Source organism: Cervus canadensis, chromosome 3 (assembly GCF_019320065.1).
Source record: "Cervus canadensis isolate Bull #8, Minnesota chromosome 3, ASM1932006v1, whole genome shotgun sequence".
In the NCBI taxonomy this organism is placed as follows: Eukaryota; Metazoa; Chordata; class Mammalia; order Artiodactyla; family Cervidae; genus Cervus; species Cervus canadensis.
Window position 1 is genome coordinate 40473740 of NC_057388.1, and position 16539 is coordinate 40490278.

The window sequence follows — 16539 nt, forward strand, 5'->3', positions numbered from 1 at the left end:
CCTTAACCTTGGGCAAGGTGCCAGGAGGGAAGACAGTGTTTGCTTGGTTAACATTTAACTGTCTCTCACCCTCCAGAATGATTTTTAATAAAGCGTTTGCTGTGTTATATGTTCTGTAACCCAAAGACAAATTAGGAAGGTACTTGATTTACAAGGAAACATACTGGAAAGTGCAAAAACCAGTGCACCAACATAATTTCATGCTCTTCTTGCCACCAGCTGATCATTGCAAATTAAATTTTGTTCTAATCAACCCAAGCTATTGGAGTGTATGCCAAATACTGCAAAAATGTATTCTTGCAATTTGTGGATTGTGTGACTTCCATGAAGATGCTCTTTGATGCAGTTCTTACCAACTTTACTCATTTAGGCGTTCAAGTACATTTCAAGTGCATTTAATTTTTGAAAACGTTCTACTGCAGACTGCTCATTCACACCAGAAGAGTTTCCAAGTTAGTTCAACCCACTCTTCCTTGAAAGCTTTATGAGTATTAAAAACGATTAAGTTCAGCAAAGGATACTTCGATGGTAAAGTCAATGCCTTGAAATAGGATGGGACAGATTTTAAAAATATGCACAGGAAGACAGTCTTTCTTCATAGCTGCCATTTCTTCAACAGTGAGAAGAGATAGCTGCAAATGGATATGGGAATGGAGATGTCATTTCTAGGGTTCTTATCATGGTTAAAATTATTATGCTTTCCTAAGCCAAGGCAGTGGGGTACAAGCCTGACTTATGATGAAATGGCTCAAACCCAAGGCAAAAGGAGCAATTAAATAATGAAGAGACAGAAGATGAACAAGAAGACAGGCCGTGTCACCCACTTCTTGCATAAAGGAGCACTGTAATGGAAAAAGAGCTGAAAGAAGGAAGGTCATAGAGATTATACCCTTTAGCCTTATGCTTGCTTCGGCTTGTTCAAATGTCCTGCTTCACCTCAGAAGAGCCTAGGCAGTGGTTTCCTAGCTGATGCTCAAGAGGGGAAAAAAAAAAAAAAGTTGATTATGAGAAATATAGACCAGTTAGTTACACTGGGAAAAATGAAAATAACAGAGAAACCTGCTTCAAATGTTAACATATACATTATGTATGTTACATACATAACACACTAAAGATAGAAAGGCAAAATTTTCAATTAGACAATGGCAAACTAGACACTCAAAGGTGAGAAATTGTGAAGTAAAGGATGAAAACATCCAATGATGTATCCAATTTTATCAGATAATTTTAGCACAGATCTTGCACCTTAAACTAGTTTTGAGATTTGTCTTATCCATGCCACTAGTTCCAATATTTAGCTGTTTTTTCCCCAAGGATAGTAGAAGTGTGGCTTTAATTGTTACACTGAAAGTATAAATATTTATATGTCTCAGCTTTGAGATGCTCAACGTAGTGACACATTATTTTGAATACATACTATTCATCTGAAAGAAGAGTGTCTCTGAGGAGTTTCATAAAGTGTAAATCTAGAGGTGATGATGTACAAGAACGTTTTATGACTCAATCAGAACTTGTTAGAGTCCATCTTAAAGCTATCAGCATCTTTTCGCTAACACCTAAGGGAAAGCTTCCCTTGTGGCTCAGCTGGTAAAGAATCCGCCTGCAATGTGGGAGACCTGGGTTCAATCCCTGGGTTGGGAAGATCACCTGGAGAAGGGAAAGACTATCCACTCCAGAATCCTGACCTAGAGAATTCCATGGACTGTATAGGCCATGGGGTCACAAACAGTTGGACACGACTGAGCGACTTTCACTTTCAAGGGAGAGTATGATTCTTGGCCCGATGCTGAGAAAGGGAAAAGTCTTCTTGACAACTGGGTGAAAAGTTCAGTCAGTATTTAGGGTACTGGTGAATTTCCTGCTCCTGGCTGCTATACTTTTTGTCAGTTCTAGATGCAGTCCCTGATTCTTTGTCTATAAGCATTTAAATAAGTTGTCTGCCCTGCTGAGCATAAAGCAGGAGTACATAAAATCAAATGCCTGTGGGTGGGCCAGCCCCTAACATGGGAAGGGCCCCCACCTGCCAGGCACCGCAGGGACGCACTGTGCCTGTGGACACTCCAGCACACGTGTCTAAGCTCTACCACGAACAGACCCCATTGCCTCGGCCATGCTTTAAGACTCACACATCTGCAGTGCTGTCATACTTCCCGGGGACAGTCCTGAGAAGAGACCCAGGCACACCCTGAAAGCAGGCAGGGTCTGCTTGGTTACAGAGTCTGAGAGTTCTGATACCCACCGGGTGATCTTGAAGGGAAACAAGGACTCTGACTGAACAAGTCCCTTTGGCCCTGCATGCTCCTCACTCCTCGGGTAAATGAGTAAATCAGGGAAGTACAGGAGACACTGGGGAGTAGTTGAGACTGTGGGGCCTTGCACATTTCATACTCAGTCATGGGGGCAGCATTGCCCAACTCTAATTGATTATTGGACGCTTCCCAGGTGGCACTAGTGGTAAAGAACCCACATGCCAATGCAGGAGACATAAGAGACGCGGGTTCGATCCCTGGGTCTGGAAGATCCCCTGGAGAAGGCAACCCACTCCAGTATTCTTGCCTGGAGAATCCTATGGACAGAGGAGCCAAATATTTCAAGAGAAACTAGAAATCCAGCTTTCTGTAAAATCTCCCTATTTAAAAATATTGACAATTAATTTTAATAATCAGTTAATAAACTCTAGGCCAGCACTGTGCAGGAATCATTAATAGGTCTGCAGACCAGGAGCAGCTCCTGGTCAGCACTTGACTGTTCTTGTCAAAACTACCTCAACCTGGAGGACATTATCAATGACGCCTGCCTTCCCAAACAGACTCTCTCTCCCAGTCAGCACAGTGATTTCCAGTATATCTGGTGAGGACAAACAGAAGCTAAACCTAAAAATTAACTATTTGATTTGAGTAGATATTAAGTGAATGAATTTTGTATGCTCATTTGGCTGTAAGCCAGAAAGATGAGTCAGGGATACTGGAAATTAGTGTTGTTGTTGATGTTTTTTTTTAATGCACATAGTATTTAGTCACTTTCTGACATTTTACTATATTATTCTAAAACAGTAATTCATGCTCTATACCAGGAAGTGTTGTTGAAAAGAAGACAGGCTCATCTGGGTCTAGAGACAGCCAAGTGGAAAAATGGTATGGAATCAGTTCTATTCCTCAAAGCCAATCGTCGGAAGTTTTCTTAACTCCCTGGTTTTAAATGTGCTCATGGTGTTAAAAATAAAGCACATTGTTGGAGACGATGAAAGAGACATCCAGAAGCAATAGAAATGTATTCTGTTAATGTTTTTGACTCCTTCATTCACCCAGGGACCACTTGCCTTGACTTAGACAGTGATTGTCTTTCTTTCTCCCTTTAGAACCAGTGGCAGAGCCACTGTGAGTCATTTACTGCAAAGACAGATAATTTTTCTTTGTTGCTGCTGTCCTGACGATTGCAGCTCTCAACCCCCTAAAATATGACAGCCAGAAAATGAGATCTTTCTTGTCACTGCCTATGACATTTAGTTACTGATTTGGTCCAGTAACTCGGGGAGCTTTTCAATTTAATGTTGCAGCATAATAATTGTTTGTTTTTCTTCTTCCTGACTATCTCTAATCACTTTATTTCCAACTTGTGCAAGGACTGATAAAGGACATGTGTGCTTCACCAAGACAATAACAGCTTGTCTTTGGATGATGTTTTCTAGTGGAGAGGGTTCATTTTACAGGCAGTTTGAAATTCTGGTAGAAAAGAGGGAAAAGCTTTGACATTGACATTTTTTGTTGTTTTTCTTTTATCACTTCAGTACATTTCTTACAGATGAATGGCATCTATTTGCTTTATTTTATTAAAACCTGATTGAGTAAATATCACAGAAAAATTCAAATTTATCAAGTGATAATAAGCAGCAGCCTGGATCTTCTTCATTTTGTACTTACAGATGAGAAATGAATACATTTTTGTAAAGATCATTTGTAAAACTGAGTATTTTAGCAAATGCAGTTCCATTTTCTGTAGGTATCAGTGTAACAAAACATCTCTTATAGTCAGTGTTCTTGCTCGCTGATTTTTGAACTGACTTTGATTTTTGAAATGAAATGATTTTTCATTTCAGAATGTAATTGCAGCTTAAGTAAGAATCCCTCATTGGAACTTTGGCTAATTATTTTTAACTTGCCATATGAGACAACTTCCAGTATGCTAAATAGGAAACCATATCTAAAGACCCAAAAAGGAATCATTAATTATCATTATTTTCATCATTATTTTCTATCTTAATGTCCCTCTATTCCATAAATATCTTTTGAATATGGATGGACAGGGAGGCCTGGCATGCTGCAGTCCATGGGGTCGCAAAGAGTCAGACACGACTGGGCTACTAAACTGAATCAAATTGTAAGACAGAGATGAAATGGTCATTTTTCTAATTACAGCATTCTACATGCCTGCTTAAGTTTTTTTTCATCAGAATATCAGAACCTAGGTATTATTGTAAAATAACAAAATTCTTTCTTGGATGATAGATCAACTTTCAATTTAAAACCTAGTTTCTCTTGGCTGCCAACTTTCTGTCATTTCCCGCTGAAAATATCCTTGCTTTCTCATGAAAGTATTGGCTTGGTTTATCTGGTTGATATAAACTATATTCTGTAATAATACAGAATGTAAATAAACAAGGCTTCTAACACCTCCCTTAGAGATTTAAAGTTCATCATTCCTTAGCCTGATATCATTGTTAGATTTGATCCTAAAGTGAGCAAAGTAAGTGTTTCCCACCTATACAAAGTGAATTAACACTTCAAGGCTAACAGGGTCTCACAATATTAAATAAAACCATGGCTGTTTATAAAATTGCAATAGATCCCTTATGTGGACATCCCCTGTTAGCCCCAGCTATAATCAGCATTTCTCGAAGAGTAGCCTTAAAACCTCATCTAGCTTCCTGGGCTCAGTTGTTCCTGTATCTACTGAAAAAACTCCTTGGGTAGACTTTGAAGATGCATATTTCATACTAGTTCTTTAAGTAAGTTTTATGTGTAGTTTAGGATTCTGCCTACCTGTTTGATGGTATTTTATGATCTGTCTTAAGATCAATTATTGTCATGAAACTAAGAAGCCCTATATTTCAAACTAGTGTTGTCTAGGGCAGTTGTACTTTTACCAAGGATAATTTATAAACAAGTAACAGCAGAGGGGGACTTGAGGAGGGGTTTTACTTGCATTTGCTGAGAAGGGTAGAAGGGGACAAGACGTAGGGGCCTCCATAACCAGGTTCGTAGCCTTTTAAATACTCATCACATCCAGAGACTGGGAGAATAGAAGCCAGTCAGCCAGTCTTGTAACAATACAGTGTCTGGAACCGTGCCCAGCGCACAGGAGATGCTCGTTCGTTCAGACTCTGGCTAAATAACCGGGTACCTGTGTATGATGTGTGTTCCAGGGGAGCCCTGCCCAGAGAATGGGAGGAGTCCAGGCTCCGTGTCGACCCACCACAGTTCTCCTCGCAGTGACTACGCAACCTACACCAACACCTATAGCAACAGCAACCACGCCGTCCCCACCAGCAACGCCTCTCCCCCCGAAGGCTTCGCCTCCCACAGCCTGCAGACCAGCGACGTGGTTATTCACCGCAAAGAGAACGAGGGTTTCGGCTTTGTCATCATCAGCTCCCTGAACAGGCCAGAGTCTGGATCCACTATAAGTAAGTGACCGCTCTGCCTGCTTTTGAATAAGAAGTCATCTTTTCATTGTCTGGTGTTGGGAATCCCAGACAAGCAGACCAGAGAACTGTTGTGTTCATAAATAAATGTGCAGCCTGAAAGTCACAGGCTACGGGCACAACTAAGGCATCTTTAACACTTGATCAGTCAAACTGCTGACTTTGGCTTAGAAAGAATGCAAGACTATCACTGATGTCCCCCCAAACCCACAACCCCCATGAAAGCTCTTCATTCATTCTTTACTGGGAAGAAAATAAAGCAGAGTGATGTAGGAGTCTTGATGTGAGGAAAGGGGCACTCCTGTTCCTTAGAATGACTGATATGAGACCAAGACATTGAGCTTGGCATGAGCCAGGCCATGCAGGGCCTCACACACCCTTGTGAAGGAGTGTAGATTATAGATTAAATCTTTGGGAGCCATTGAAAGGTTTTAAATGGTAGACAGATATCTAACTTAATATTTTTAAAAGATGAATCCAGCTACTTATTAAAAATGAAATCAGAGGAAAGAGAGCTGGAGTGGAAGTGTGAGACACAGTGAGGAGGCCTTTAAAGAGTCCTGTGGATTGTGCTGATCTTCTCTAATGGATAAAATATCAAATTACCATGCTGTGCAACTGGAACTAATGTATTATTGTAGGTCAGCTATACTTTAGTAAAAAAAATAAATTTTACAAGAAGTAAATAATAAGACAGCCCTGGAGGTCTAGAGGTTCTAGTGCCTTCCCTTAGGGTAGAAGTTGTGGAATGGGGGAAGTGGATGATTTCACCTTCAGGGGTTCCTCCAAATCTCTGGTTCCAAGAGTCTGTACAACAGGTGACAGCCAGAGGTTATATTTCTCTTCTGATCAAGCATCTTTGCAGATTCTCAGCTTCTGCAGTGGTTTTCCTTTCAGCCACACTATTTCAAAAGTTACTTGTCAGCCAGCAAGCTATAGGACGGAAGTGATAGGAAAACTTGTTCAATTTTTATGTGGAAGTGATTTAGCCCAAAATGCTGTGAACAGAAACACCATAATAGAGAGCAATAAGAGAAAGAAAAAAAAAATTGAGTCATGTTGTGGTCCTAAGTTTCGTATGAATTGTGGTTGTTCCCAGCACATGGCAGGGGGTGCAGATGTCAAACAGTGCTCAAGAAATCAAATTGTTGAGCATGAATACGACCTTTTTTATGATAAAGTGAATGTTAGCAAAATACTACCAGCACTAAATGCCAGAGAATTGCCCTGTTTAGCTTTAGCTTTGATAAATTCAAGAGTGGAAACTATAGAAGCATTAAACCTCATTGAATATGTACGGAAGCTAAATTGCATACATCTGAAAGTACAATTTCACTTATCTTTTTCTTCATGATAAGCCAAAGAAATAAATCCAGTCTTTAAGCGTAGAGTAAAAGCAGGATTCTGTCAGTGTGGTGGATTCACCAAGATTAAAAGGACACAAGCCTAAAGATTTTCATGAATTATATAAATAGTCTTCCAATAATTTACACTTGGGGAAAACATTCACAGAGAGCTTTTGTAGCTATTCCAGTCATACAAGTTGTTTGTTGAGACAGGATACCTAAAAGACTGAAATAAAACAAAGTATACTGCCACAATGAGAGTATTAAGAATGTACATAAGGTCTCATTTTTATTTGAAGTGTGACAGCATAATTGCTAAATGTATAGGAGGATGTGTGTACATACATACAAGCACTTATTACGTAAAGAAGCCACAGATGATTTTTCTCTTGCAGAGAAGATCCGTGCATGGACAGATTTGGAAAACACCAGGTACCAATGCTTACAATTAAGTGTGGATTTGTCTTTCTGCCAAGTGACTTTAGACTGACCTCAAAAGAGTAATTCTACCCCTTTTTGAAATGGTATTATTTTATATCACCCTGGAGAGTGGAAATAGATTCTAGAGTTCATGATACTTCTTAGCTTCTTTTTTTTCACATATTTATTTCTTTTCAATTTAAGAAAATTGAAACACACACTGTCCCTATGTTCCATGGGAAGAGTAGCTACTACACTGATAGCACATAGTGTTTACAGCCTATAATTTGCAACATGCAGCTAAAAGGTTCCTAGACCTAATACTGTTTTATACTTAACTTTCATAATAATTTTCAACTCTAATTTTGGAGAGAAAGGCTAAGCACCTCCTTCTTGTGCCACACAGCCACTGTCAGAAAATCAAGGCTTCCTGGGCTCCGGGAGGCTGGGAGAATCTGATGCTATCAGGAGTCACAATCATTCCTGGGTTGTGTCATGTTTCTCTTAGTTTCTTATCTGAGCACAAGATCTTGAACACATTTGTAGTTTGTTCTTAAGGCTACTGAAACGCTTTCCTTAATGGACAGGAGCTGTTATTTATGCCTTTGATAGGTGTACCATCACATTTAGGTGAGAAAGAGGTGTGGCTATCATCATACTGCCTGCATGTAAAGCCTGGCTCGTCATTTACTAGTTGTGTGACCTTGAAGAAGTTTCACAACCTTTTTGGACTTTATAGTTTCCTTGAATGAGAAGAAAAAGTAATTCTAATACCTGTGTCATCGGGTTGCTATGAGGGTTGAGTGAATTAGTACATATAAGTGCTTAGAAAAACTCTGGCCCAGAGTAAGCGCTAAGTATGCCCTTGCTGCTGCCTTGGCCACCTTGCCTGCTAGGAATCATCACTGCATTCCATCAGCTCACTCTTCTCAGAGTGCAGTGTTCACGCTGGCTCTCAGTTCAGTCTGCCATTTGTCAGTGCCCCCCACTCTCCCAAAGCAGCTAAATCTGAGCCACAGATGAGCGTCTTTGAGGGCCAGCACCCCCTCTCCCATGCTTACCTCTGGGTGCAGAGTCTTCCCGATCCCCTGGGCCAGCAGGAGGGGCAGTAAGAGCAGCAGTGTCGACGGCCACGGCAGACCGGCAGACCTTGCTGAGGCTTCAGGCAGGAAGTCTCCCCAGACTTCACTAACCAATGGACTAGAAAAGGCATGGCAGACATCAGAATTCAGACTCAAGGCTGTAGTTTTTAGAATATCCTGAAAACCTGACGTCTCTATTGACTATATCAGAGAAGAGCAGAGATATGGAGACCCCCTGTAAGCTTCCCTGCCCTCCAGACAAAGAAAGCATTCCCTTCCCCAGCTTCTTCAGCCCAGGCGGCAACTTTGTCAGGGAGGCCAGATGTTTAATCAATGGGAACTTTGAAAACCAGCAAGCTTCCTGAACATTTTTGTCCCATTATCCAAAATATTGTTTTTGTTTTTCAGACCTTAGAATTGAACTCAAAGGAAAACAAAGTGGCTTGCAAACCAGAACCTAGGGTAACAGCAAACTATAACAGGCATTTGCAATTAAAAGTGTTTGAAAGGATTAAAAAAAAATTTATATAGAAAGCTGTTCATGGCCATGTTATTGATAAACATTGAAAGTTGCAAGTAATGTTAGAAGTTTCTCCAGAACCGGAAACACTGGTATATTTGGAAAGTTCAAGGCATTTGCTGCCCATGACTGACTTTCCTATCATGCTTGCTGAGGTTTTGTACCCAGGATAAAGAAGGCTCAGGTAGGCTTCTGACCCAGAGTGGATCAGATGCCTGCTCTATAAAAATGCCCCAGTGGCCATGTGCAGTGGGGTTGACAGATCAGTCTTTGGGCCTCCCTAGTGGAAAGTCTGAGTCTGACATTCTGGTTTTATTACAGAGCTATAACCTGTCACCACAGATGCTTCTTGCTCTGACCCCAAAACCTCTTTTCCCACCAGAGGTTCCCAAGAAGGGCTTTGACGCAGCTGAGGAAATAAAGTGATGCTTAGTGTCCTGCTCTTATAAAACCTGTGAGGAAGGTTATGTTGAAATGTATGGAGTCAACATGCCAGGGCAGCTCGGACGGACATCAGTGGTGGAGGCCGGCAGCCTGTTGAGGGAATTCATAAACTTTGGTGCAAACAGACTGAAGGTCAGGCATGCTCAGGACAGCAACCATAACCCCCAGGCAGCATCAGTAGAGGAGCAAGCACTTCAGCCTTTCTTTCCCTTATTCACATTGTCCTAATGTCATCAACTGGTTTCCATGTCTTTATTGGAAATGCCTCACTGGTCAACACGATGCTGGCTCTTCATCTTGCAGCACTGGGTGAGAGTCGGAAATCTTTTTTCCCGCACGTGAATTTTCTCTGGCACAGGTGGGGAGTACAGAATAGGTCATTGTTGCCTTTCCCTAATGCCCACTGCAATCTATTCTAGGAAAAAGTTAGTTTTACCTTTGATAGAATGCCCTGAGGACTCGCAAAGTTCTTAATGATATCCATAGGCCCTAGTGTTGAAAAGTTATTCTAGAGATTCAGAAGCTTATCCAGGGGCTCTTTTGTGACATTTTAAGTGTAATTTACCAAAAAGGATTAAATAAAACTGAACAATCAGTAAAGAAATTTTTTTTCCACCTAAACTCATCCCACCAACCATGCAGCCACTGAATAGTCATTTGAGTTTAGGAGAGGTACAAATTAAGACCTAAAACCAAGACTTCTATAGTTTTGCCCTAACACAGAGAGATTCAAAATAAATGAAAAGTGCATTGGACAAGTCTGAGCCTCTCTCCAGCTCATCCACTGACTACTGTGTCCCTTGAGTGAGTCATTTGGTTTTCCTGTGCCCATTCCTTGTGTATGTGATCAGGAACGATGGTCTTAATAGCCTCTTTCAGCTCTAAATTATATTATGCCATGAATCATCATGGAAATAAGGTATTTGGTTAGGTTTGTGTGTGAAAAGCCTTGGATTAGTTTGAGGCCTGGCTTGTATTTTTCATTGCCTTAAGTTATCACTTTAAACTTCTGTTACTTTCATTTTTGTTATATTTTTAGGGTGCTCCTCACACTTTCATTTATTTTGTTCACTTTATCCTTTGTCAGGAAATGATCTGAAACATACCTTAAACATTAAACTCTTAAACATACCTAACTAGCTCCCCTTTTAAGGCATTTTAAGGCAAGATTTCCCTCCTTCTTTCACTTATAAAATGATAGCATTTGTATATTGCACTGAGGTAAAATGAATGAGGCTGATGGAGACAAAAGACAACCACGCCATGGGGCTCTGCCCCTCACCTCAGCCGGCCATCCTCGGGAAGCAGTTGCTCTCGGCATACCTGGAACCTTCAGTGGAACGCTTGTTTTAGTGTCCTGTAGTCACAAAGGTCTGCCCTAAAGTGAAGCCTCTGAGGGGCTTCCCAGGTGGCATTGTGGTAAAGAATCCTCCTGCCAATACAGGAGACATAAGAGACGCCGTTTCACTCCCTGGGTCAGAAAGATCCCCTGGAGGAGGCCGGGCAACCCACTCCAGTAGTCTTGCCTGGAGAATCCCATGAACAGAGCAGTCTGGTGGGCTACAGTCCATAAGGTCGCAAAGAGTCAGACACGACTGAAGTGACTCAGCACGGACGCAGAAACATCAGCAATCAGTAAGCGGCCCATCTTACATTTTATTGCTTTGCGTTATCAGTGGGTTTTCTTCCAAACTCTATACCGAGGTTTGTTCAGTGATCACCTTAAAAATAGAGGCAATTGGTGCTACTCATGCTGCTGCTGGGACCCTGGCCTTTTCTAAATCAACAATACTCCAGAAGTCCTTGCCAGAAGGTTTCTGAAGTTATACCCATGCAGTAGAATTAGAAAGCGAATCCACTTGGTTTCTCTGTTTGTCATTGGTTTGCAAAAGCAAGTTCCCTTTCAGACTTCTCAGTCAGCTTTATAAACTAAAATATTCCCTTAATCCTTGAATGAATCTCTACTTTGAATTCCTTTAATGACATAGTGGCTTTTGCTTTGAGTTTTATGCTGAAAGTAGTTCACTCAGGAGGTATGATGGTGTCACCCACACTGTTAATGTGGTACAAAAGTAACAGAAGCAGAGGACTATATATAAAACACTAGTTTTCCCTCAAATATCTGCTTCTAAATATAACTCATGAAACTATATGATAAGCAAATGTCTTCATAATCTTCTACATGTTAATATGTAGAAAATCTACATGTTAACACATAAAAAAGATAATAAGGTGTTCAGTCTGCACTGATGTACATATGTTTTAAGGCAAACCAACCTTTTCACATTTATATGTGTGACTTGATTTCTGCTTTAGGAAGTAGCCAGGGGCTAGGGTCTGAGTGGAGTGCAGTTTTGTTTTTTTGTTTGTTTGTTTGTTTTAATCTATTTATTTACTTTACAATATTGTGTTGGTTTTGCCATACATTGACTTGAATCTGCCATGGGTGTACATGTGTTTTTAATGAAACAAAGTTCATCCAGAGAGGTGGCACTTTCTGTGTATGATCCAATCTTCCCATAATGAGTCCTTGATCATAATACCCCTGATAAAAAATATCTACAGAGTAAACGTCAAACACACCTCTCTTACATGCAAGACCCTAAGTAATGTAAGTGCAGCCACTTTTTACCAGTAGCTCCTCACAGTTCCGCTCCATCAAAGCTGGTTTAGTTACCCCTGAAAGACAACTTTTGCTTTCCTGCCCCATAGTCCATGTTTTGGCTGCTGCCACTTGAAATACCTTCTTTTATCCACTAATAAATGTTATCAAGCTTTTCCCCAGGTACTGTACTAAGAATCTTCCACTGTGTTTAATTTTCACATCAACCCTACAAGGTAGAAAAGTGAAAGTTGCTCAGTCATGTCCGACTCTTTGCAACCCCATGGACTATACAGTCCATGGAATTCTCCAGGCCAGAATACTGGAGTGGGTAGCCTTTCCCTTCTCCAGGGGATCTTCCCAACCCAGGGATCAAACCCAGGTCTCTCACATTGCAGGCAGATTCTTTACCAGCTGAGCCACAAGGGAAGTCCATGAGGTAGAGACTACTGCCCAAATAGTAAACATCTCTTAAAAGCAGCTCAAAAATCTCTTCTTAATTTCTCAATGAGAGTCTGCCTGAAGCCTCACCCTTCTTTCTTAAGTGTTTTCTGCAGTTCTTATATGAAATTCTTCTTCTTTTTTTTTTTTTTTTGTCTTCAAACCTCTTGATTTTTGACTGCTCTGTAATTTCCTTTCTCTTATCATGACTTATTACTCTCACTATCATTTTACTTTTCATATGTTTTGCTAACCCTAAATGGAAGTTCCTTAAGGGCAAGAAATTATGACATTTCTTTAAATCCCTTACAGTTCCTGGTAGTATGCTCTTCAAAGATTTGTTACATAATTTATGTTGGTGGGATAGGGTTGGATTGGACCCTCATACAGTGATCCAGCCCTGCCCTCGTCAAAGTATGAATGTTCTCTGCTCCAACTCTCTATATACCTAAACCTAGCTGTTCTGTCCCTTAAAGGCAGCAAGACATATCTCTGAGAATGAGCATAGAACTCAGGGAAGGAAATGTTTGCAAGTTGGGCCTTGTGCATCCTGAGAAATTATACCATAAGAGAGTAAGACTGTAACAAGGCCCCAGATTCTATACAGATTTCCCATCAGTTGTACTTAGCCTAAGTGAATGATTCCACAGCAGCTAAGGGCCTGGTGAAGTCTTAGGTGAGAGAGCCCTCTAAGAAATCAGGCCCTGGTGAACCAGGGAAATGCCCCAGGAAGACCTCTAATCATGACTGTCTGGGTCACCAAACCCTTATCCTCTGAAGGGCCAGGCTGCAGGCCTCAGTGTGCTCCCCGACCCCCCTCGTCCTGGCACTGACTGTTCCGGAAATGGCCATCCATCTATATGAACACCATCTCAGTGGTAATGATACCATCCTAAGCAGGATGGTTTGGATGGCAGCCCAAAATCCTTAGAAAAAAGTATGACTTCAAATTATTTATTCACTTCACAGTCCTCGTTAACAAGGTAACCCCTATCTGTTCCAAGTGAACGACCTCTGAATCACATTACTTCTTCATAGGATCATAACCAACTAAAACGAGATGACTAGAACCTATTGATTAAATTCAATTTTTTTTTCAGTCCTGCACATGACTAGCTTTGTTCCCAAATTAAAACTCGGCTGCCTAGGTCTTAACAGTAAAGAACTGGCAAGCAACAACAAAACGAGAAGAGATTTTGCATCAAACTCTAAGTCCTCTGATAGCCAAACAGCCACACATGTATTGACTAAAATGCAAAAACAAATGTAAGCATTTTATTTTCTTAGCACTAACAAATTTAAAGATCATTAAACTTTAAAATAATAATAATAAATCCAGAGAGACACAGCATCATTATTATTTATTTTCAAGAAGAGGAACAGTGCAACCTATCAAAAAAGAAAAAAAATCTGTGAGTGCTCATATTGCATTTTTAAAAAATATTCTTGACCATTTTTCTTATCTGAATGGAGCTCATAAATCATAACTTTTCCCCACTAGGAGTTATTTTTCAGGAGGGTTTTATCATTGCGTTCAAAGTCTCTCTCCAGGCAGCTGCAGAAGGTGAATGTCTTCTTAGCTATTGCTTCCTCTGGGCTTATATCCTGCAAGTCCTTGTTATTCCCTGGATGGTACAGGGAGATCACAGCTGTGAAAAGAGCCCAGACTAGGTGCACAGGAGCCGCCTCTACCAGCAGAAGATGCCCATGAGGTTCAAACAAATTCTGAGCCTACATTTCACTTTTGCAAGAGGCATATTTTCTTTATGATCCATTCAGGGCCTCGTGTTGGATTAAATTCTCTGTGATTTTGTTTTTCTTCTTTTTTCCCAACAATCAACCACATAAAAAAAGCTGATTCCACAAAGACAACTATTTTAAAAGCATGTTGTTAAGTGAACACAGGACGGTTATTTAATCCCCATTTTCTAGCTATGTTGAAAGGGTGTCATTAGGAAATATTTTCCCACTTGGGCTGGGATAAATAGCATTTCTCTTTGTGGCCCTGCTTTCACCAAGGACTCAGAGAGTGCCTATACCCAAATCCTCCCTGCCATACCAAATCCTGGTAAGAGTTCTCTTTGTTTGTTCACTTGACCACCAATAATTTTGACATTTATGCTGAATTTTTTCCCAAACAAACCATTGGCAGTCTTTGGTTAGAATTATTCCTAAAAATTAATCAGGCAGCCTCCTCTGGGTTGATGATCACTAGGCATTCCAAATGTGTACACTGAGCCAAAGAAAATTAACTAAATAGTGGGGCCTGCTACTGGCATATTCATTTCCCAGTCTGATCTCTTCCAGATCCTCTTTCTCTAAGCCAGACAACAGTTTGCTCCACAAACATGCCCAGATGTTGGGCACCTGATGAACCCATCTGCTTTCTCAAGGCTGAGGTGCCCAAAACCTTCTGTTTGGAGACTGTTCACAATATAGATACGTTTTTATGGACTCATCATAGAGAAGGGTCTCCCAGTAAACAAGAGCATGTAGTTTAAAGGGTGTTCTGACAGAGAACAGTTGAAAGAACATGAGGTAGAGGAATATTTCCACTTAGACGTCTTCATTCAAATGTGTTTTAGACATGCTAGATGAACAGCAAGATGAAACTTAGCTTAAATTCCTGTAGACATTTGATAAAATTCAAATACAATGAAACCTTTATTGTATTGTTTGCCAAGTGTCTTAACCTGTGCAGACTTCTCTAATAGAAGGCCACACACTGGTAGCTTGTAAACACCAGTTTATAGAAATGTATTACTCGCAGTTCTGGAGGTTGGGAAGTCCACAATCCTGGCACTGACAGATTCAGAGACTGGTGAGAGCTAGCTTCATAGACAGTGTCTTCTCACTGCCCCTCACATGGTGGAAGGGATAAGGGAGCTCTGTGTGATTCCATTCATAAGGGCACTAATCCCATTCATGAGGGCTGCAGTATCATGACCTAATCACCTCCCAGGGCCCCATCTCCAAATAATTGTCACTTTGGGGATTAGGTTTCAACATATGAATTTGGAGAGGACACAAACATCCAGTTGCTAGTATAAAGTTAGTCACTGATAGTGATGCTTCCTGGGGCTTAGGGGTTAAGAGAAGGCTGATCGGTATACTTTCAGCTCCAATCAGTGTATATACTCACAAGCTTTAAAGCAGGCCTCCTAGTACCTAAGTTCGTATCCTAGCTGAGTTTATACACAACTGCATCTTCCATACTTGAGAGACTAATGTAAGCTATTACCCAAACATGTTTTCCAAATAAAAGACCATGGATACATCAGGACCTCCCTATTTCCACTGCCAAGGCTTAGAAGAGGCTCTAGAGTAGCACTTTGCAGTAGAACTTTCTGCAATGATGCCAGTGCTCTGTCTTGCACTAAACAATACTGTAACCACTAGCCGTGCTCATGTGGTTAGGGAGCACTGGACATGAGACTACTGTGCCTGAGGAATTAGATTTTTAATTGTCTTTCAATTAATCGAAATGGCTGTTTGTGGCGAGTAGCTACCATGTTGGGCTGCACAGCCCTGAGCGTTGCAATGGCCTTTATATGTCCTCCCTGCCTCCAGCCTTCTTCCCACCCTCCCACCCTTCGTCCAACCTTCATACCTCCACTCTGGTACTCCTTCTAAAACAACAAGTCTGATGATATCATGTCTCTCCTACATCATTAGTGACTTCTCAGTTGGCCTTCAGATAAATTCCAAACCCTTGGCCACAACCACTAAGGCCTGCCATAATCTGTCCCCTCTCACCTTCTTCCTGAGGCTCAACTGTTTATGCTGGTGGCAACCCTGTACCCACACCGCAGACTCACAGATCTGTGCCTTTGCCAGTCACATCACCTGGGACTGTGATGGTCTCCCCAGCCTTGCCCACCTGGAAGAGTCCTGTTCACCTTTCAAATGCACGTGGGCAGCATTTCCTCCTCCTCTATACTGTCCTCTTCCCACCTCCTTTCTCCTGCTCATTCGACAGTACT

At 41.1% G+C, this 16539-nt stretch overlaps 1 protein-coding gene across 1 annotated transcript in view; it reads left to right on the plus strand.

The window, feature by feature from the left end:
- The window catches only part of MAGI2 (membrane associated guanylate kinase, WW and PDZ domain containing 2), a 1406679-nt gene that overhangs the window by 1264843 nt on the left and 125297 nt on the right, over nucleotides 1-16539 (plus strand). The window contains 1 exon segment of the mRNA XM_043462935.1: nucleotides 5423-5683. Coding sequence (XP_043318870.1) covers nucleotides 5423-5683 — 261 coding nt within the window.